The sequence below is a fragment of the Bos grunniens genome, chromosome X, assembly GCF_055505025.1.
Source record: "Bos grunniens cultivar Pamir isolate PY7600 chromosome X, Bosgru_T2T1.0, whole genome shotgun sequence".
Taxonomy (NCBI): Eukaryota; Metazoa; Chordata; class Mammalia; order Artiodactyla; family Bovidae; genus Bos; species Bos grunniens.
Window position 1 is genome coordinate 83,393,441 of NC_141194.1, and position 16,609 is coordinate 83,410,049.

General features: G+C 36.6%; 1 protein-coding gene across 26 annotated transcripts in view; it reads right to left on the minus strand.

Moving 5' to 3' along the window:
• Nucleotides 1–16,609, minus strand: part of LOC147340773 (UDP-N-acetylglucosamine transferase subunit ALG13-like) — a 78,902-nt gene that overhangs the window by 41,973 nt on the left and 20,320 nt on the right. For 14 of the 26 annotated variants that reach the window (XM_086388040.1, XM_086388038.1, XM_086388036.1 and 11 more), the window contains exons 2-7: nt 11,400–11,483; nt 9,288–9,338; nt 8,495–8,541; nt 6,402–6,474; nt 1,721–1,802; nt 1,355–1,517 (exon numbers count right to left, since the gene is read on the minus strand). In XM_086388040.1, the coding sequence (XP_086244166.1) occupies nt 1,355–1,517; nt 1,721–1,802; nt 6,402–6,474; nt 8,495–8,541; nt 9,288–9,338; nt 11,400–11,429 (446 nt within the window). In that variant the 5' untranslated portion in view covers nt 11,430–11,483. Of the gene's footprint in view, nt 1–1,354; nt 1,518–1,720; nt 1,803–6,401; nt 6,475–8,494; nt 8,542–9,287; nt 9,339–10,316; nt 10,467–11,399; nt 11,484–12,044; nt 13,303–16,609 lie in introns of those variants that run through there. The other 12 variants (XM_086388034.1, XM_086388029.1, XM_086388028.1 and 9 more) reach the window with 6 other exon arrangements.

Genomic DNA, 16,609 nt, shown 5'->3' on the forward strand with positions numbered 1-16,609 from the left:
TGATATAAATGGTTGCCACCCCCCACACCCCTAATACAGTCATCTCTTGGTATCCATGGGAGATTGGGTCCAGGACCGCAGGCAGGTACCAAATTCAAGATTCTCAAGTCCCTCAAGCCTTTTATATCCACAGGCTCCACATCTGGATTGGGAGTGCTGACTGTAAGTTTGTTTGTTTAAAAAAAAACCTCTTTATCCAAAAAAAGAAAAAACCAAGCATTATACATTCAAGAAATAGAACTGCAAGATAACAAAAAGGTTACATCTGACAAGCATGAAACCTATCTGAATTCCAGACAGAAGAATCAGGAAGAAATATAAGATGACAGCTACTTCATGATCTCAAAGTTTTTGACTTAATCTGTTCAACACAGCTGCTTCCTAAGAGGTCACACAATGTACACTTCTAGTGAGTACCAAAGGCAGACACTCAAAAGTGCCTAAAACTCCCCTTTAGCCTGAGAGATTCTTTTCTGGTAGCTGGATGTATGTGTCAAGTAACCACTATGAACCTCAGTTACCATCTACAAATCGATGTACTGATTTAGAACTAGTTGTTCCCCACCCTCAAGTGTGGTCATGGCCTACCTGTATAGAATATTTGGGTATACTTGCTTAAAAAGTAGATTCCTGGCCCTATTCTGACCTTCAATTTTAAAAAGAGGCCCCAAAATGTGCCTTTCTAAACAACCGCCCTAAGTAATTTGTATATAAGTTTGAGAATCATGGGATTAGACAGTTCTAAAGTTTCTTCTAGCAACTAAAAAATTGATTCTGGGGGTCAGACTCAAGATGTGTCAGGAGGGAAAAATTCCCCCCCACCCCACCCCTCTTGAGTTCTTTTGGATGGACTAAAAATTGACACAAGACAGATTAACAGGAGAACAGGAATAAAGAATGATTCTGACTTGGATCAAACACCCAAAGCCTGAGTGTTTCACAATGCAATGTATCTTTTGGTAAAATGTCTCTTCTCCCATTAAAAAAATGTATATCCCTGTACATAAGAGCATACATATATACATACATGTGTGTGTACATGAAGTTGGCCCCTTCATTTCAGCAGGTTCCACATTCTCAGATTCAAACAACTGCAGATGGAACTGGTTGAACCTGTGGATGCAGAGCCAATGGATATGGAGAGGGCCGACTGCACATACTACACTTTATTTAAGGGACTTGAGCATTGAGCGTTTTGGTGTTTGCAGGGGTCCTGGCACCAATCCCCTGCAAATGTTGAGAGATGACTGTATAGAAATAGTCTAAATCACAAGCCTGCCAGGTCCCTTCCAATTTCAAATGATGCACAGAAACAAGATGATCCTATAGCTGACATCCCTTTTCCCTTTGTTACCTATCTTGAATTGAACTCTTGTAGTCAATATGGACATCCTCATTGCCAGTCACAGCATTGTTCCTGTTCTTCTTGGAACCACTTCGAAACAACTCAACTGCAGTCTTCAACTCTTCTTCATCCACAACAAACACATCTTTATAGAGAATTTCATACAATACAGCTAAAGGAAAAACAAATAATCAAGACTCCAGTTGTCAAATAAGAGTTTTTCATAACAAAGTGAAAATAGCTATAATCCAGTATACAAATTCAACAGGCACCAACAAAGTTTTAGAAGAGCTATTTATGGTAGACCCCCCAATTTGAAGATTGGCAACAAACCATCTGAAAGCACACCCAAACATTTATAAAGCCTTCACATACCTTGACAAACAGCTGCACTTGACTGAAATTGCTTTGAGTACACTGAATCATAATGACCATTACTTGAATAGCAGAGTAGAATCTGAAAAAAAACACACAGCAAGTAAAGTTAATGTTAGACATCTTACAACCCTGAAATATTTGAAGCTGCTAATCAGAAATCAAAAATTAAATATATTTGCTTTTTAAAAAAAGTAACTTTCAGATTCCACATGTGATATCATACAGTATTTGTCTTTCTCTATTTGACTCACTTCACTTAGCATATATGTCAATTAAATCTCAATAGAGCTGGGAAAAAAGCAACTTTTAAAATCTAAATACAGATAAATGAAACCTGTATGCCATTAAAACATTTTCTGGACAGTGACCTTTATTTTTTTACTTTTATTTTTTAATAAGTGAAAAGAATCTGAAAAATAAATATACATATATATATATATATTATATATATATATATATATATATATATATAACTGAATCACCCCACTGCACACCTGAAACTAGCACAATACAGTAAACCAACCATGTCCATAAAAAAAATATTTTCCAAAGTGGTTATGCAATTTATACTCATACTAGCAGTATACTAGAGTTTAAGTTACTCCAGATACTTGACACAATTTTCCATCCTTTTATTCTTTTTTAACTGTTTTGAAGTTGTTTTTGTAATTTTTTGTTCCTTCTGTTCTCTTCCCTTATGAGCCAATGACTTCCTCTAATCTTAACATTTGGATTGTTTTCTCTATTATGTGAGTGTATCTATTATAGATTTCTGGTTTACAGTTAGCATTAAATTTATATACGGCAATCTCTCTACATATACGTGATGATTTTAAACTGCTGATCTCTTAATTCCAGATGCATCTTATCAACTGCATTTTTACCCTTCTCCCCTCACTACTGTTTTGACATCATATTTTACATCTATTTTGTGTATCCCTTAACTGATTATGGATATAGATATTTCACTACTTTGTCTTTTAACCTTCTTACCATCTTTGTATGTGGTTGATTTCCAAAAAGATGTGGTTTATACACACACACACATCCCCCAGCACATTACTCAGACAAAAAAAAAGAATGAAACAATAGCATTTGCAGCAGCATGAATGGATCTAGAGATAATCGTGCTAAGGGAGGTAAGACAGTTACTTTTAAATGTCAAGAGCACCTCAATACATAAGGCAAATACTAATAGTCGTAGAAGGGGAAATACAGCAACACAATAGTGGGGAATTGTAACACGCCACTTACACCAATGGACAAACCATGCAGTCAGAAAATAAATAAGGAAACACAAGCTTTAAATGGCACAACAAACCAGTCGGACTTAACTGACATTTACAGGACATTCTACCCAAAAGTGGCAAGACACACTTTCTTCTCAAGTGCATACAGAACACTCTCCAGGAGAGATCACATCTTCATCCACAAATCAAGTGTTGGTAAATTTAAGAAAACTGAAATCATATCAAGCATCTCTTTTAACCACAATGCTGAGATTAGAAATCAGTAAGAAAAATAAACTGCAAAAAAAAAAAAAAAAAACCACTACTAAGGTAACACTCTCAGCCTCAATAACATTCCTGATAATATACCACACAAGTCCTGATTTATAAATTTGCAAAAGATGGGAACTTTTACAAATTGAGTGAATATAACAGAAATCCTAACAGAAGTCAAAAGATATAGCTTAACTTCTAAAAATGGAGAAAACAGGACAAATACACCAAAATCCCAAACTTAAGACTATAGGGGAAGAATTTCAATTTATTCAAAATGTTGTTCACTGTATTTTATAGCAGTGTACCAATATGCTATATAGGAGCAATACTACTAAACCTTCTCTTAAATGCAAATACTGCCTGGGGTGGGTGAAACTTTGCAACTTAAATTTTTTGTGTTTTACTTTAGCTTGATATGCCCTCTCAGAACTTTGAAATGGATTATATTGATAGAGTTGTGATTTCAAAAAAAAAAAAAGACTAGGGAAGAATAATAGACCTGGGGTCAGAGAACTGGTTTACTGGGAGAAATTAGCCAGGGTAGTGTAGGAAAGTAGAAAAGAAGAGTGTTTACGATAATTTTCTACTAAGGAAACTTGGTGACACTATCCTCTTATAGATCACAGAGAATTCTCTTTGTTACCTCAGGTTGGTGATGCCAGAAGTGGCTTCAAAATGAAATAGACTTGATCACTTGGGATTACATCCCTTACACAAGATTAGAGGTTTTTGAACAAAAATTCAAAAAGGTCTTAGACAGATTTATATAAACAGATTCCATCATATGGATCCAGGGAGCATTTTTACTGAAATAATTTGGTTAGTAAGCCTGGCCTTTAAATTGTTTGAAAAAATTAGAGATTGAAGGAATCAGCTAACAAATTAACTCTTGCTTCTATGCCTTTGCATATAGTGTTTCCTCTGAATAGACTGCCCTTCATACTTGTTAGATTCATTTTTTGGATATTTCACTTAAATATCACAACTACCATGAAACTTTCTGTACTCCCTCAAGCACAGTGAAGGGCTTTTTCTTCTATGCTCCTTGCAAATATTTCTATTATAAAATATATCACTGCACTGTATCATTTACATGTCTGTCTTCATAAGAAAAGGGCAAGGATTCTGCTTTATTAATTTTGGTATCCCCAAAGCCCAGTCAATTGCCTGGTACACTATAGGGGCTTAATGTTTACTGAACAAATTGGCAGTACTACTGGTAAAATAGTATTTTAAATACTATTGATGAAAAAAAAAAAAAAAGGGAAGTACTTGACTTTGCAGGTGGTGCTAGTGGTAAAGAATCTGCCTGCCAGTGCAGGAGACATAAAAAACACGAGTTCAATCCCGGGTCAGGAAGATCCCCTGGAGAAGGAAATGGCAACCCACTCCAGTATTCTTGCCTAGAGAATCCCATGGAGAGGACCCTGGCGGGCTACAGTCCATGGGGTCACAAAGAGTCGGACACAACTGAAGCGACTTAGCACACATTGGTAAAATAATTAACATGTTCCACTTTATACTTACAATTGAAGTTATCTCTTGCATCCTATTCAGTCTTTTTTATTCTTAATGCCACTTGCCTAGTTCAGGTCTTCTATCTAGACTAATGTAATATTCTAACAGTTCTACCACTGTCTAGTCTTTTCTTACTATCAAAATGCTGCCTGAATTTTGCTCTATGGTATGAAACAGACAAGACTCAAGTACTGTGTAATCTGTATTCACTAATAAAATCATGTGGATAGAAGGGTGTTCTTAAAAACTCTTTGGAAGAAAAGCTGTATGCTGAAAAACAACTTGTTTACCTGCTGAGAGTTCTCAACCAACACAACAACCTCCTACTATTTTTCCAGGCACTTTACTAGACAGTAGTTTAGCACAATGTCCCTATACTTAAGAAACTTTCAGACTAATAAGAAAAACAGACATGAAAACATATATAAGGTGATAAACACTATAATTACCTGGGTGATGCTAGGGGAACAAAAAGGGAGGAAATAACTCCAGGGGAGTCGGTAAGGTTTCAAAGAAACTGACATTTTAGATACATAGGAAATCATGAAAGCTGGACACTCTGGCCTCACAATATACTAAGGCTGAAGGACAATGAAGCTGGAGAGAAGGTTTGGGACCCTGGCAAAAAGTGAAGAGGAACTAAAGAGCCTCTTGATGAAGGTGAAAGAGGAAAGTGAAAAAGCTGGCTTAAAATTCAACATTCAAAAAACTAAGATCATGGCATCTGTTCCCATCACTTCATGGCAAATAGATGGGAAAACAGTGGAAACAGTGACAGACTTTTTTCTTGGGCTCCAAAATCACTGAAGATGGTGACTGCAGCCTTGAAGTTAAAAGATGCTTGCTCCTTGGAAGAAAAGCTATGACAAACCTAAACAGCATATTAAAAAGCAGAGACTTACTTTACTGACAAATGTCTGCAGTCAAAACTATGGGTTTTCCAGTAGTCATGTACGGATGTGAGAATTGGACCATAAAGAAAGCTGAGCACTGAAGAATTGATGCTTTTGAACTGTGGTGTTGGAGAAGACTCTTGAGAGTCCCTTGGACTGCAAGGAGATCTATCCAGTCCATCCTAAAGGAGATCAGTCCTGAATATTCAGTGGAGGGACTGATGCTAAAGCTGAAGCTCCAATACCTGATGAAAAGAGCTGACTCACTGGAAAAGACTGATGCTGGAAAAGATTGATGGTAGGACAAGGGGAAGACAGAGGAGGAGACAGTTGGGATGGCATCACTGACTCAATGGATATGAGTTTGAGCAAGCTCCAGGAGATGGTGAAAGACAGGGAAGCCTGGCGTGCTGCAGTCCATGGGGTCACAAAGAGTCTGAAACAACTGAGCGACTGAACAACAATAAGGGCACTGAATGTCTTGCTTCAGAGTTTGATCCTATCTTCTAATCAATGAATAGTCAATCAGGGTTTTGGGTGGGTTTTTTCCTACTACAGAGGGGTGACAGGATCAGGTTGTTCAGAAAGATAGCTAACAATACTAAGGCTAACAGGAGATGAAAAGGCTTGCTTGTAAAAAAGCTTGGCTTTTAGACTGTGCTTATTTTTCATTAATTGGTTTAAAAAAGGATGATTTGTTGATAGCAAACTGGTAGTATCATTCAATTTTTTATTTTAGTAAACACTCACTTATCTTCTTACCTTGTCTTCATAGCCATTATCTGTGACAGAAGTTGGAGGCTTGCCAGGATAGCGATAAAGAATGAAATCCCGACTACATGTGTAGAAAACAAAGATGGATGAGAAGAGACAATTTAGTATACACAAGAAATAGTTATAGGAACAAATAGTTGTGCTTTTAAACTGCCTACTTTGTTCATATAAAATAACTCAAATGCTTAAGAGGTTAAATTTTAATTCAGCATAGCTAGCTAACTGTCCCCGGAGAAGGCAATGGCACCCCACTCCAGTACTCTTGCCTGGAAAATCCCATGGGCGGAGGAGCCTGGTAGGCTGCCGTCCATGGGGTCGCTATGAGTCGGACATGACTGAGGGACTTCACTTTCACTTTTCACTTTCATGCATCGGAGAAGGAAATGGCAACCTACTCCAGTGTTCTTGCCTGGAGAATCCCAGGGACGGGGGAGCCTGGTGGCCTGCCGTCTACGGGGTCGCACAGAGTCGGACACGACTGAAGCGACTTAGCAGCAGCTAACTGTCCCTAAAGTCCTATGCATTTTAAAAATGCATTTTAATTTGAGGAAAGGAGGAGTAAAGAAGATAAACTTCCCACTGTATGAATATCTGTAAGTTTTGGAGGCTATTTATTTAAAGTAGGGGTTGGCAAAATTTTCTTGGTAAATGAAAAATTTTCTTGGTAAATGACCAGATAACAAATATATGGCTTTTGCAGGCTATATGATTTACTTAACTTTGACTTTCTAGCCTGAAAGCAGCCATAGACAATGTATAAACAAATGTACATGATTATGTTCCAATAATGCTTTATTTATGGACACTGAAATTTGACTTTTACATAATTTTCATATGCCATGAAATGTTATTCTTCTTTTGATTTTTTTAAACCATTTAAAAAATTTTATAAAGCATTCTTAGCTAGAGCCATACAAAAACAAAAAGAAGGCCAATTTAAAAACTGGTTCCCTATTTAAAAGCATCATCTGATTAGCTACCTGCTCAATACCTCTTCTGTATTACTTCTTGCTGGATTTAGTGAAGGATAAGCAGACTGCAAAACACTACCTTTGAACAAGTTCCCATACAAGACAGTTCTGACTCTATCAAGGTATGTTCCATCTCACATCCTAAGAATGAAGAAGTCATCCACAGATCCAACTCCTTAAATGAACAAGATTCCCTACAACCCACATTTTATAGCTATTTTCAAAAGCCTATGCTTTCAGAAATGCTACTTTGCAGTTTTAAAGACCTAAACAGAACTTTCAAAGCAATAGAGCTGCTGCTGCTGCTAAGTCGCTTCAGTCGTATCCGACTCTGTGCAACCCCATAGATGGCAGTCCACCAGGCTCCCTGTCCCTGGGATTCTCCAGGCAAGAACACTGGAGTGGGTTGTCATTTCCTTCTCCAATGCATGAAAGTGAAAAGTGAAAGTTAAGTCGCTCAGTCGTATCCAACTCCTAGCGACCCCATGGACTGCAGCCTACCAGGCCCCTCCATCCATGGGATTTTCCAGGCAAGAGTACTGGAGTGGAGTGCCACTGTCTTCTCCGCAAAGCAATAGAGCAGTGTCCTTCAAATTTTTACACCATTACTGCTTCTCTAAAGAACAAAGAAATACTTTTCTTAATTTCCTTATAAAAATTTATTACAACAAATATATATCTAGTTTGTGTGTGTGTATATATATACACACACACACACACGCTACAATCATATGTTTATGAACCGTAATCCTTTGAAGGATCATAAACCAATGTAATATCTAGTATCTTTTTGTCCTCAGGAAACAATTTCTACCCTGTTGGAAGTGATATTGCCCCATAGAGCATGCATGCACAAGAGGCACAAAGTTAAATATACAAAAATTCTAGAGTATTCTGATTTTCTAAAGGAATAATACTGGCAATTCTTAAAACCCTTTATTATCCCATTCAAATGGACACAAATTATGTCATTGACTTTGCTTACACTGCTTCATTTTACATATCAATATATCAAACCTCAAATATTCTCAATCATTGAGGGACTCTATTAGAAATCTTAATACACACACACTCTCTGTCTCTCTCTCTCAACAAACAGATTCAACTTACTTATAAATTAGAGAAAGAGCTCTTATTTCCAGCTGGCCAGCACTTTCCTAAACATAAAGAGTACATAAAGTTTTTAAAAACATTCTGTACCTAGGAGGTAGAAGTTTTTGCAAGTTCAACAATTTTTTTTTAGGTGCTTAACACTGTTTTAGATGAAAAAGTTGTACAACACACTATAACTTTCTTTGAGCTTGGGATACTGTGATAGTTATTTATTAACATAAACTTATTCTGAAAAAAAAAAGTCGACTTAAAGATCTTAGTTTGCTATAAGGACAGTAATATGGGAGATTTAAAAGGCACAATAAAAATGCAATTAGTGTAAGAATAGAAGCTAACAAGGTATTTAGTAAATGTGTTAAGTCTAGAACTATGCAATTTAATCACATAAAATTATTTTTTAATTAAATATGTTTATGAATCTTAGTCACACATAAAAGAAAGATAACTACAAATCAGAGAAATTATTTAATAAAAACAATGACCTCCTAGTAATATTCATTACCACCCCCCTCCCACATTAAAGTGAAAAGGTTTAGGTCAGTCCTGTTTCCGAGCAGTGTATAATTTCGCTAGTCTATGGATGATAAAATTGTTAGCACACAATTTTCAATATTCAACACAAAACAACAGGTCAATCGCCAGCCTCTAAAGTTTTGCAAGAAGTATCTGACTCAACACAGCTGGCTACTTAAGAAAATAGATTGGCTCTAGCTCAAGTGACACAGCTGAATGATATTTAGGCTACTATTCCAAATACTCTGAAAAGATTAAACCCCATATTTGATCTTACCTTGGGATCTCCCAACCGTTCCAGGTATTTCTCAAAAGATCCCTCCACATACTTCAAAAATAAAACAAACTTGACTTAACCAAATACATAGCATTACTGAAATCTGAGTATATTCTGCAACATAATCCTCCAGTGAGTTTTTGTTCAGCTGAACAATTAGGATATTAAATGACTACTTTGCATAGCACCTCAAGAAGATTTGCACATACACAAAAGTTGAATGGAGAAAAGCTGGACTATTATTAAAAGTATCTTAGAAAATGTCCTGGCTTATTCACATATCAGTGCATTTCATCAAATGGTATGCCTTTGAGTTTCTTTTGAAATGCCAACTTAAGCAACAATTTGCATAAATCAAGCAAGCATAATAAGTATTTAAAATTTGACAGCAGACATTCATTTACAAAGTTGAACTGAGGAACTTTAAAGGGAATTTTATTAGTTTCAAAAAGAGCAAAAGGGAACTTTTAGATGATGGAAATATTTTTATATCTTGACTGCAGTGGCAGCTGTATGACTGTATATTATTGCCAAAACTTAAAACGCTAAAACATAAAATGGTGAATTTTATCAGACATAAAATATACCTCAATAAAAATTAATCTCAGGGAATATGAGATAATATACATCTAGTTCCATTCATGTGTATCACTAGACTTAAAAAAATCACTTCAATTTTTCTCAACCTTTTTAAACAGTTTTGAGGTATAACTGACATACAATAAACCATACATATTTAAATGACACAATTAAGTTCCAACATACGTATGCACCCATGAAACCATCATGACAATCGTGATAGTATGTCCATCACGCCCATGAGCTGCCTTGTGTGCCTCTATAACTTCACTGATCCCAAAGCAACCAATGATCTATCTGCTGTTTTTCTATAGACTGGTTTGTAGTTTGTATTTTCTACAGTTTTATATAAAGAAAATCATACAACATGTACTTTTTGGAAGGTCTGGCTTCTTTCACTCTGCCTAATTAATCTGAGATTCATCCAAATGGTTTTAAAATTTTACCCACATCTTTGTTACTCAAAACGTGGTCCATGAACAACAGAAGCATCACTCAGGAATTTGTTAACTGCAGAAATCTTGGGCCCCAGATCAGATCTACTGAATCAGAATTTGTTTTTTAACAAGATCCCCAGGTGATTGGTATGCACAAAAATATTTGAGATGCAGTGCTTTACACCATGGTCTTGCATTTGAAGTAATTTCACAAATAACCCTTTCCCCAGGTGTGGTGAAGACTAATTAACTTCAAGGTAAAATGCTTCAAAATCAAGAAGGCTTCACATAGTTTTACAACTCACTGAAACCTATTGAGAAAATTAAGAGTAAACCTCGAACAGCAGGCCAATATCCACAGTATAGTCAGGAGAACAAATAGCACTGGAACAGCTAGAAGTGTATTAAAAAAAAAAAAAAAAAAAAAGAACAGCAAAAGTAACAGCCACAGGAAAAAGCACACTTCAAATCAGACCTTGATAAAACCTCATTTTGTTAACATGTTAACAAGACTTCAACTTATACCCCAACTTACACTTCAACATATACAAAGCTGTGTTCTAGAAGTTGTTTTAAAGTCAATCAATTAGCGGAAGAGCTCCAATTACCAGTTTGTCACATGAAAAGACATGTTTGGGACTAATTTGTTTCCTTATAGTTAAGTTTACATGATTCATCAAGTTGACTGATGATCATTGAGCACAAAATTAAGAAAGAAGTTCTCATTTGTACAAATTTTAAAATGCATGTTTAAAAATATTAACATAGCCAAACCTTTTGTGAACTATGATTACTTGTTTAAGAAAACCGTGAAATGGATAACATGGTCAAAATGTAACTGTTGGGGTATGAGGGGGATAAATGGTAGGAAGGATAAAGATTAGCTTTCATAATTTTTAGAGTACAAACCAATCTAGTTCTGGGAGGAGATCCAGAAGTATGCTACCCAGGGGAAAAGAAGCTAACTGAAAAATTAAATATTTGCTACTGAGAGGAGACTGCAGGACACAATATTCATACATAGGTGCTCAAAATCCATTTCCTATCTGCTGCATATTCTACAAACAACTCTTCCTTGGTTATATATTCTACTTACAGATTCAAAAGTTTGTTGATTTTCTCTCATATATGAGACACAAGCCTTCCTGATTTCCAAGTGATGGACCTGGCTGCAAAACAACTAAGAAGAAGAGAAAGACCAGCTCACTGTCAGCAGTCATTTGAAATAGAAGCTTCTAACTTAAGACTATGAACTAGATACTCAAGCCTCCCCCTCCATTCAGAACATATGTAGGAAATTCAGAAATTAAGTCCTGATCTTACTAAAATCTGTTTTTGTCATCTTTAATGATACTGAGGAGGTGATTCTGTCATGCTCCCCCCTTCTACTACTTATGGGCACCATCTATAAATTTTTCCTTAGGTATAAAGTTTAGAGGAACACAGAGTTGCTTATAAAGGATCAAGATACATTTCAAAGATTTTTTAACCCCATTATGTTATCTCTTACATTCCAAAGTGTCATTTAGAAAAGACAACAAAGGCACAGCAATATATTTGAACTAATCGGCAAAGGCACACACCAAGCTAGTTAAGTACCAGAGAGAACGTAATGTTTTAAATACGAAAAAGAGAAGGGAATTTTGTTTTGGTGGGTTACAGTTCTTTCAGCTACAGTACTGTGCCAAGTCTCAAACTCCAAAAACTTAGCATGGGAAAGGTATATTTGTTTTCCTTTTACCTGCTCTGAAATAGCACGAAAGAGGCAAGAGGCATCCTTGGCAGTCAGCTTTCGAAACAGCCCTAAGCTGCCTAAATATTCATCCATTGATGCCTCATTCAGAGGCTTCTGGCCGCAGTACTTTTTCCATCCTTTATGCATTGTGTACAAGGGATAGAGGTGGGCAGGGGGAGAAGGGAACACACGTGTGGCAAGAAGGAAAAAGCAGAGCGCAGGGAGGAATAGGTAGCAGTGACAAGGGCTTGCTTATGCAGGTATCCGGAAAGCAGCCCAAAGTCTAGGCATGAGAAGGCAGTTGGAGTCAGCGCTGCAGAATCTTGGCACTTCTCAGGAGCAGAAGCAACGGGCTGGCTTGCCCAGGCTAAGTCAGGACCCTGTGAAAAGAAGAGGAAGAGCCGATGCTCCTACAAACAAAGAACTTGATTTGAGAAGGAGACATGAGAGGGAGAAGGAACTTGCAGAGCTACCCAGTTGGGGAACGGTGGGATTAACCCAACCAGCCCAAGGTTGAGAGAAGTATTCACAAGCAGCTGAGCTTTCTGACCAAAAAGAACCTGAGCTTGCAGCTTAATTCAAGGCAACTGCTGCACGAGGTTGCAAAGGAACTGCAATAAGGCTCAGGTGTGTATGATGCACCTCAGCCCAAATGACACTGCTTTAAGACCTCTGCCGAATTTTCAGTCTCTGCCCAAGTTTCCTGCTCCCTTCATAGTTTCATGGAGATGAGAGGGGAAAAAAAATCTGAACACAATTAACTAAATAAGCTTTTGTACTATCTTAAAAAACAAAGAAATTGGGGGTGGGGTGGCGGACTCCCTTAATCTAAAGTGGTAGAGGTCACATCTCAAGTAAAGTGCCAAAGCAGTTATTTCAGGTATGAGATTTAAGTAATCTTATTTAATTCTCCTAGATAATAACCCTCTGCTAGGATCATAGAATGGGCTTCCCTGGAGGCTCAGCTGGTAAAGAATCCACCTGCAATGCAGGAGACCTGGGTTGGGAAGATCCCCTGGAAAAGGGAAAGGCTACCAACTACAGTATTCTGTCCTGGAGAATTCCATGGACTGTATAGTCCATGGAGTCGTAAAGAGCCGGACACGACCGAGCGACTGTCACTTTCAGGATGACAGAAATTAAATCCATTAGTTATGCTAGGAAACACTGACACAGTTCTTGACTAATGTCTCCAAACTTTTGTATTAACATTAACAGAAAGAGAAATTGCAAAAAAGGGTGTTTCTCTGAAAATGCAAACAATTAAAATGTAAAATGAAGTGTAATGAAAAATATCTTACCCACAAACTTTCTAATGGACTACATTTAAAATGCTGTGGCACAGCACTAGAGGCGTGATTCAATGTTTAGGGCACTTTTCTGGAAAAAAACTGCTCTGAATTCTGAGAAAACCAAAGTAAATATGACTGTTCTTTGTAAGCCTCAAAAACGACTGGTCACTCACATTACCTGATTCCACTGTCAAGTATTAATTAAATGCCAAAATCTAATTTCATCCTTACTTTTTCTAAGTGTTTTTAAAAAAATAATAGATCTAAAGCTGGTTTTGGAGAAGCTGTAAAATTAAGCTGCTTTCAAAACTGTTTTTCTGTTATCTGTGGCTCCAGTAGTAATGACCACTGCCCCTTATAGGAAAACATCAACAATCAATTTTACAGTTTAGGAGAGAAATAAAAGCATGGAAGAAAAAAATAAAACCTTTACCTTCTTTAGCATGCTAATTTGAAATTACCTTGACTAACTTCTTTTTTAAAGAAGTCAAAACACTGGTGCAAAGTCCTGAAACATGGTTTTGGAAGAGGGATCACCATCTTTCTTTAAGACCCCAAATTCACTGAGAAAAACTGAGTTACAGTGAAAAAGTTATTTCATTTTTGGAATTTCTTACTTGTAGAGAAAATAGACATTCTTCATATTTACTGTCCTTTAAACTAAAAATATTAACACATACATTTCATTTTGAGAAAGGGGACAGAAAAAGGGAAAATAGGAGAGAGAATCAGAAAAGAGGAGAAAGAGCAAGAACAGAAGAAATATTAGAGGCAGGAAGACAAAGATAGAGGAAAGTAAATGTAAACACACAGAGAAAACACACAGAAAGAGACCCATACAAATATGATTTTTGACGAAGTTGCAAGAGCAGCTCAATACAGAAAAAATTAATGTTTTTATCAAAAAGTGCTGGAAGAAACACTTGACAGCCATATGCAAAAGAAAAAAAAATGATCCTCAACCTATACCTCATATCTTCTATGATATGCTGCTAAGTCGCTTCAGTCATGTCCAACTCTGTGTGACCCCATGATGGCAGCCCATCAGGCTCCGCCGTCCCTGGGATTCTCCAGGCAAGAACACTGGAGTGGGTTACCATTTCCTTCTCCAATGCATGAAAGTGAAAGTGAAAGTGAAGTCGCTCAGTCATGTCCGACTCTTAGCAACCCCATGGACTGTAGCCCACCAGGCTCCTCCGTCCATAGGATTTTCCAGGCAAAAGTACTGGAGTGGGGTGCCATTGCCTTCTCCGATCTTCTATGATATAATTAACTCAAAATGGATCAAAGATAGAAATATAGAATAAAACTTCAAAACTTTTAGAAGCAAGGAGAAAATCGTCAAGACCTTGAGTTAGTAAGAGAACTTAGGTATAATATAATAAAAGAAAAACTGATTAATTGGACTTTACCAAAATTAAGAACTTTTGCTCTGCAAATGACACTGTTAGGAAAGTGAAAACACAAGCCACAGACTGGAAGAATATATCTGTATATCATCTGACAAAAAAGCTTTGTACCAAAAATATATAAAAGAACTCAAAAGTCAACAATAAGAAAACAACTAAACAATTTAAAAATGGGCAAAGATTTGACTACATATATCACCAAAGATACAGGAATGGCTAATTATAGCACATAAGATAATGTTTAACATCATTAGTCATTAGGAAAATGCGAATTAAAACCACAATAAGACATCACTACACACCTACTAGGGTGGCTATGATAAATAATACAGACAATAACAAGTGGCAGCATGGTTGTGGAGAAACTGGATCCTAAGTAAAAGAAGCCAGATGCAAAAGGGGCATGATTCCAAAAGATATGATTCCATCCATATGAAATATACCAAAAATACAAGTCTAAAGAGAAAGAAAGCAGGTTAGTGGTTGCCTACAGTTAGGATGGGAATAAGTATTAAATGCAAACAGGCACAAAGGATCTTTTTGATGGATAAAAATGTTATAAAACTGTTTTGTGTTGATGTCTGCACAACTCTGCGTATTCACTAAAAATTACTGAATTGTGTATTTAAAACTCTGGTGATTTTAAAATAACTTTATAATATAGTTCACATACTGTACCATTCACTCACAAATTACATTTCAATGATTTTTTGGTATATTTACAGTTATACATCCATTACCACAATCAATTTTAGAACATTTTTATTACCCCCAAAATGAAACCCCACATCTCACAACCATCAGCCTCCAATCCTCCTATCCCCACCAACTCCAGGGAACCACTGATTTACTGTCTCTATGTATTTGCCTATACTGGACACCTCAAACAAATGGTATATAATATACTATCCTGTGGAACTGACTTCTTTCACTTAGTACGATGTTTTCAAGGAGCACCTATGTATCAGTATTTCAATCCTTTGTATAGTTAAGGTAGATTTTAGTTATCCATTCATCAGTTGACAGCTATGTGGGTAGTTTCCACTTTTTGACAATCAAATGACTGATGCTGTTATAAACATTCATGTGCAAGTTTTTGTCTGGACACTTCTATTCTCTTGGGTAATACCAAGGAATGGAATTGCTTCAGCTGCACTACCGTCATTCTCATCTGTAGCATATGAGAGTTCCCAAATCACATTATTGTCCATCTCTTGGATTATAGCCATCCCATGTAGGTATGAAATGGTATCTTCGTGTTTTGCTTTTTTTTTGCATTCCCCTGATGGCTAATAATGTTGATCATCTCTTCATGTACTTATTGGCCATGTGTTTACCTTTAATGAGATACTACTACATACATCAAAGAATGACCAAAATATTTTTTTAAATGACAATACCAAGTATTGACAAAGATGAAGAACAACTGGAACTCTCATATGTTGCTGGTAGGAATATAAAATAGTACATCCACTCTGGAAAAATAGTTTAGCAGATTCTTATAAAATAGAGTTGTCCTATGACCTAACAACCCCACTTCTGGGTAAATATCCAAGAGAAATGAAAACTTAAGTTCACACAAAAACCTGCACATGAATATTTATAGCAGCTTTATTAATAATCATGATTCCTCCCAAGCTGGAAACAATCCAAACATCCTTCAAATGGTGAATGGAAAAACTGTGGTATATCCATAAAACAGAATATTCCTCAACAATAAAGAATAATTATGGATACATACAAGAATATGGGTGAATTCCAAATGCACTGTGCTAAGCCAATGAAGAGAGCTTCAAAGGGTTACATACTGTATGACTGCATTTATACGATATACTGGAAAAGACAAAACTATAGAAAGGGAAAATAGATC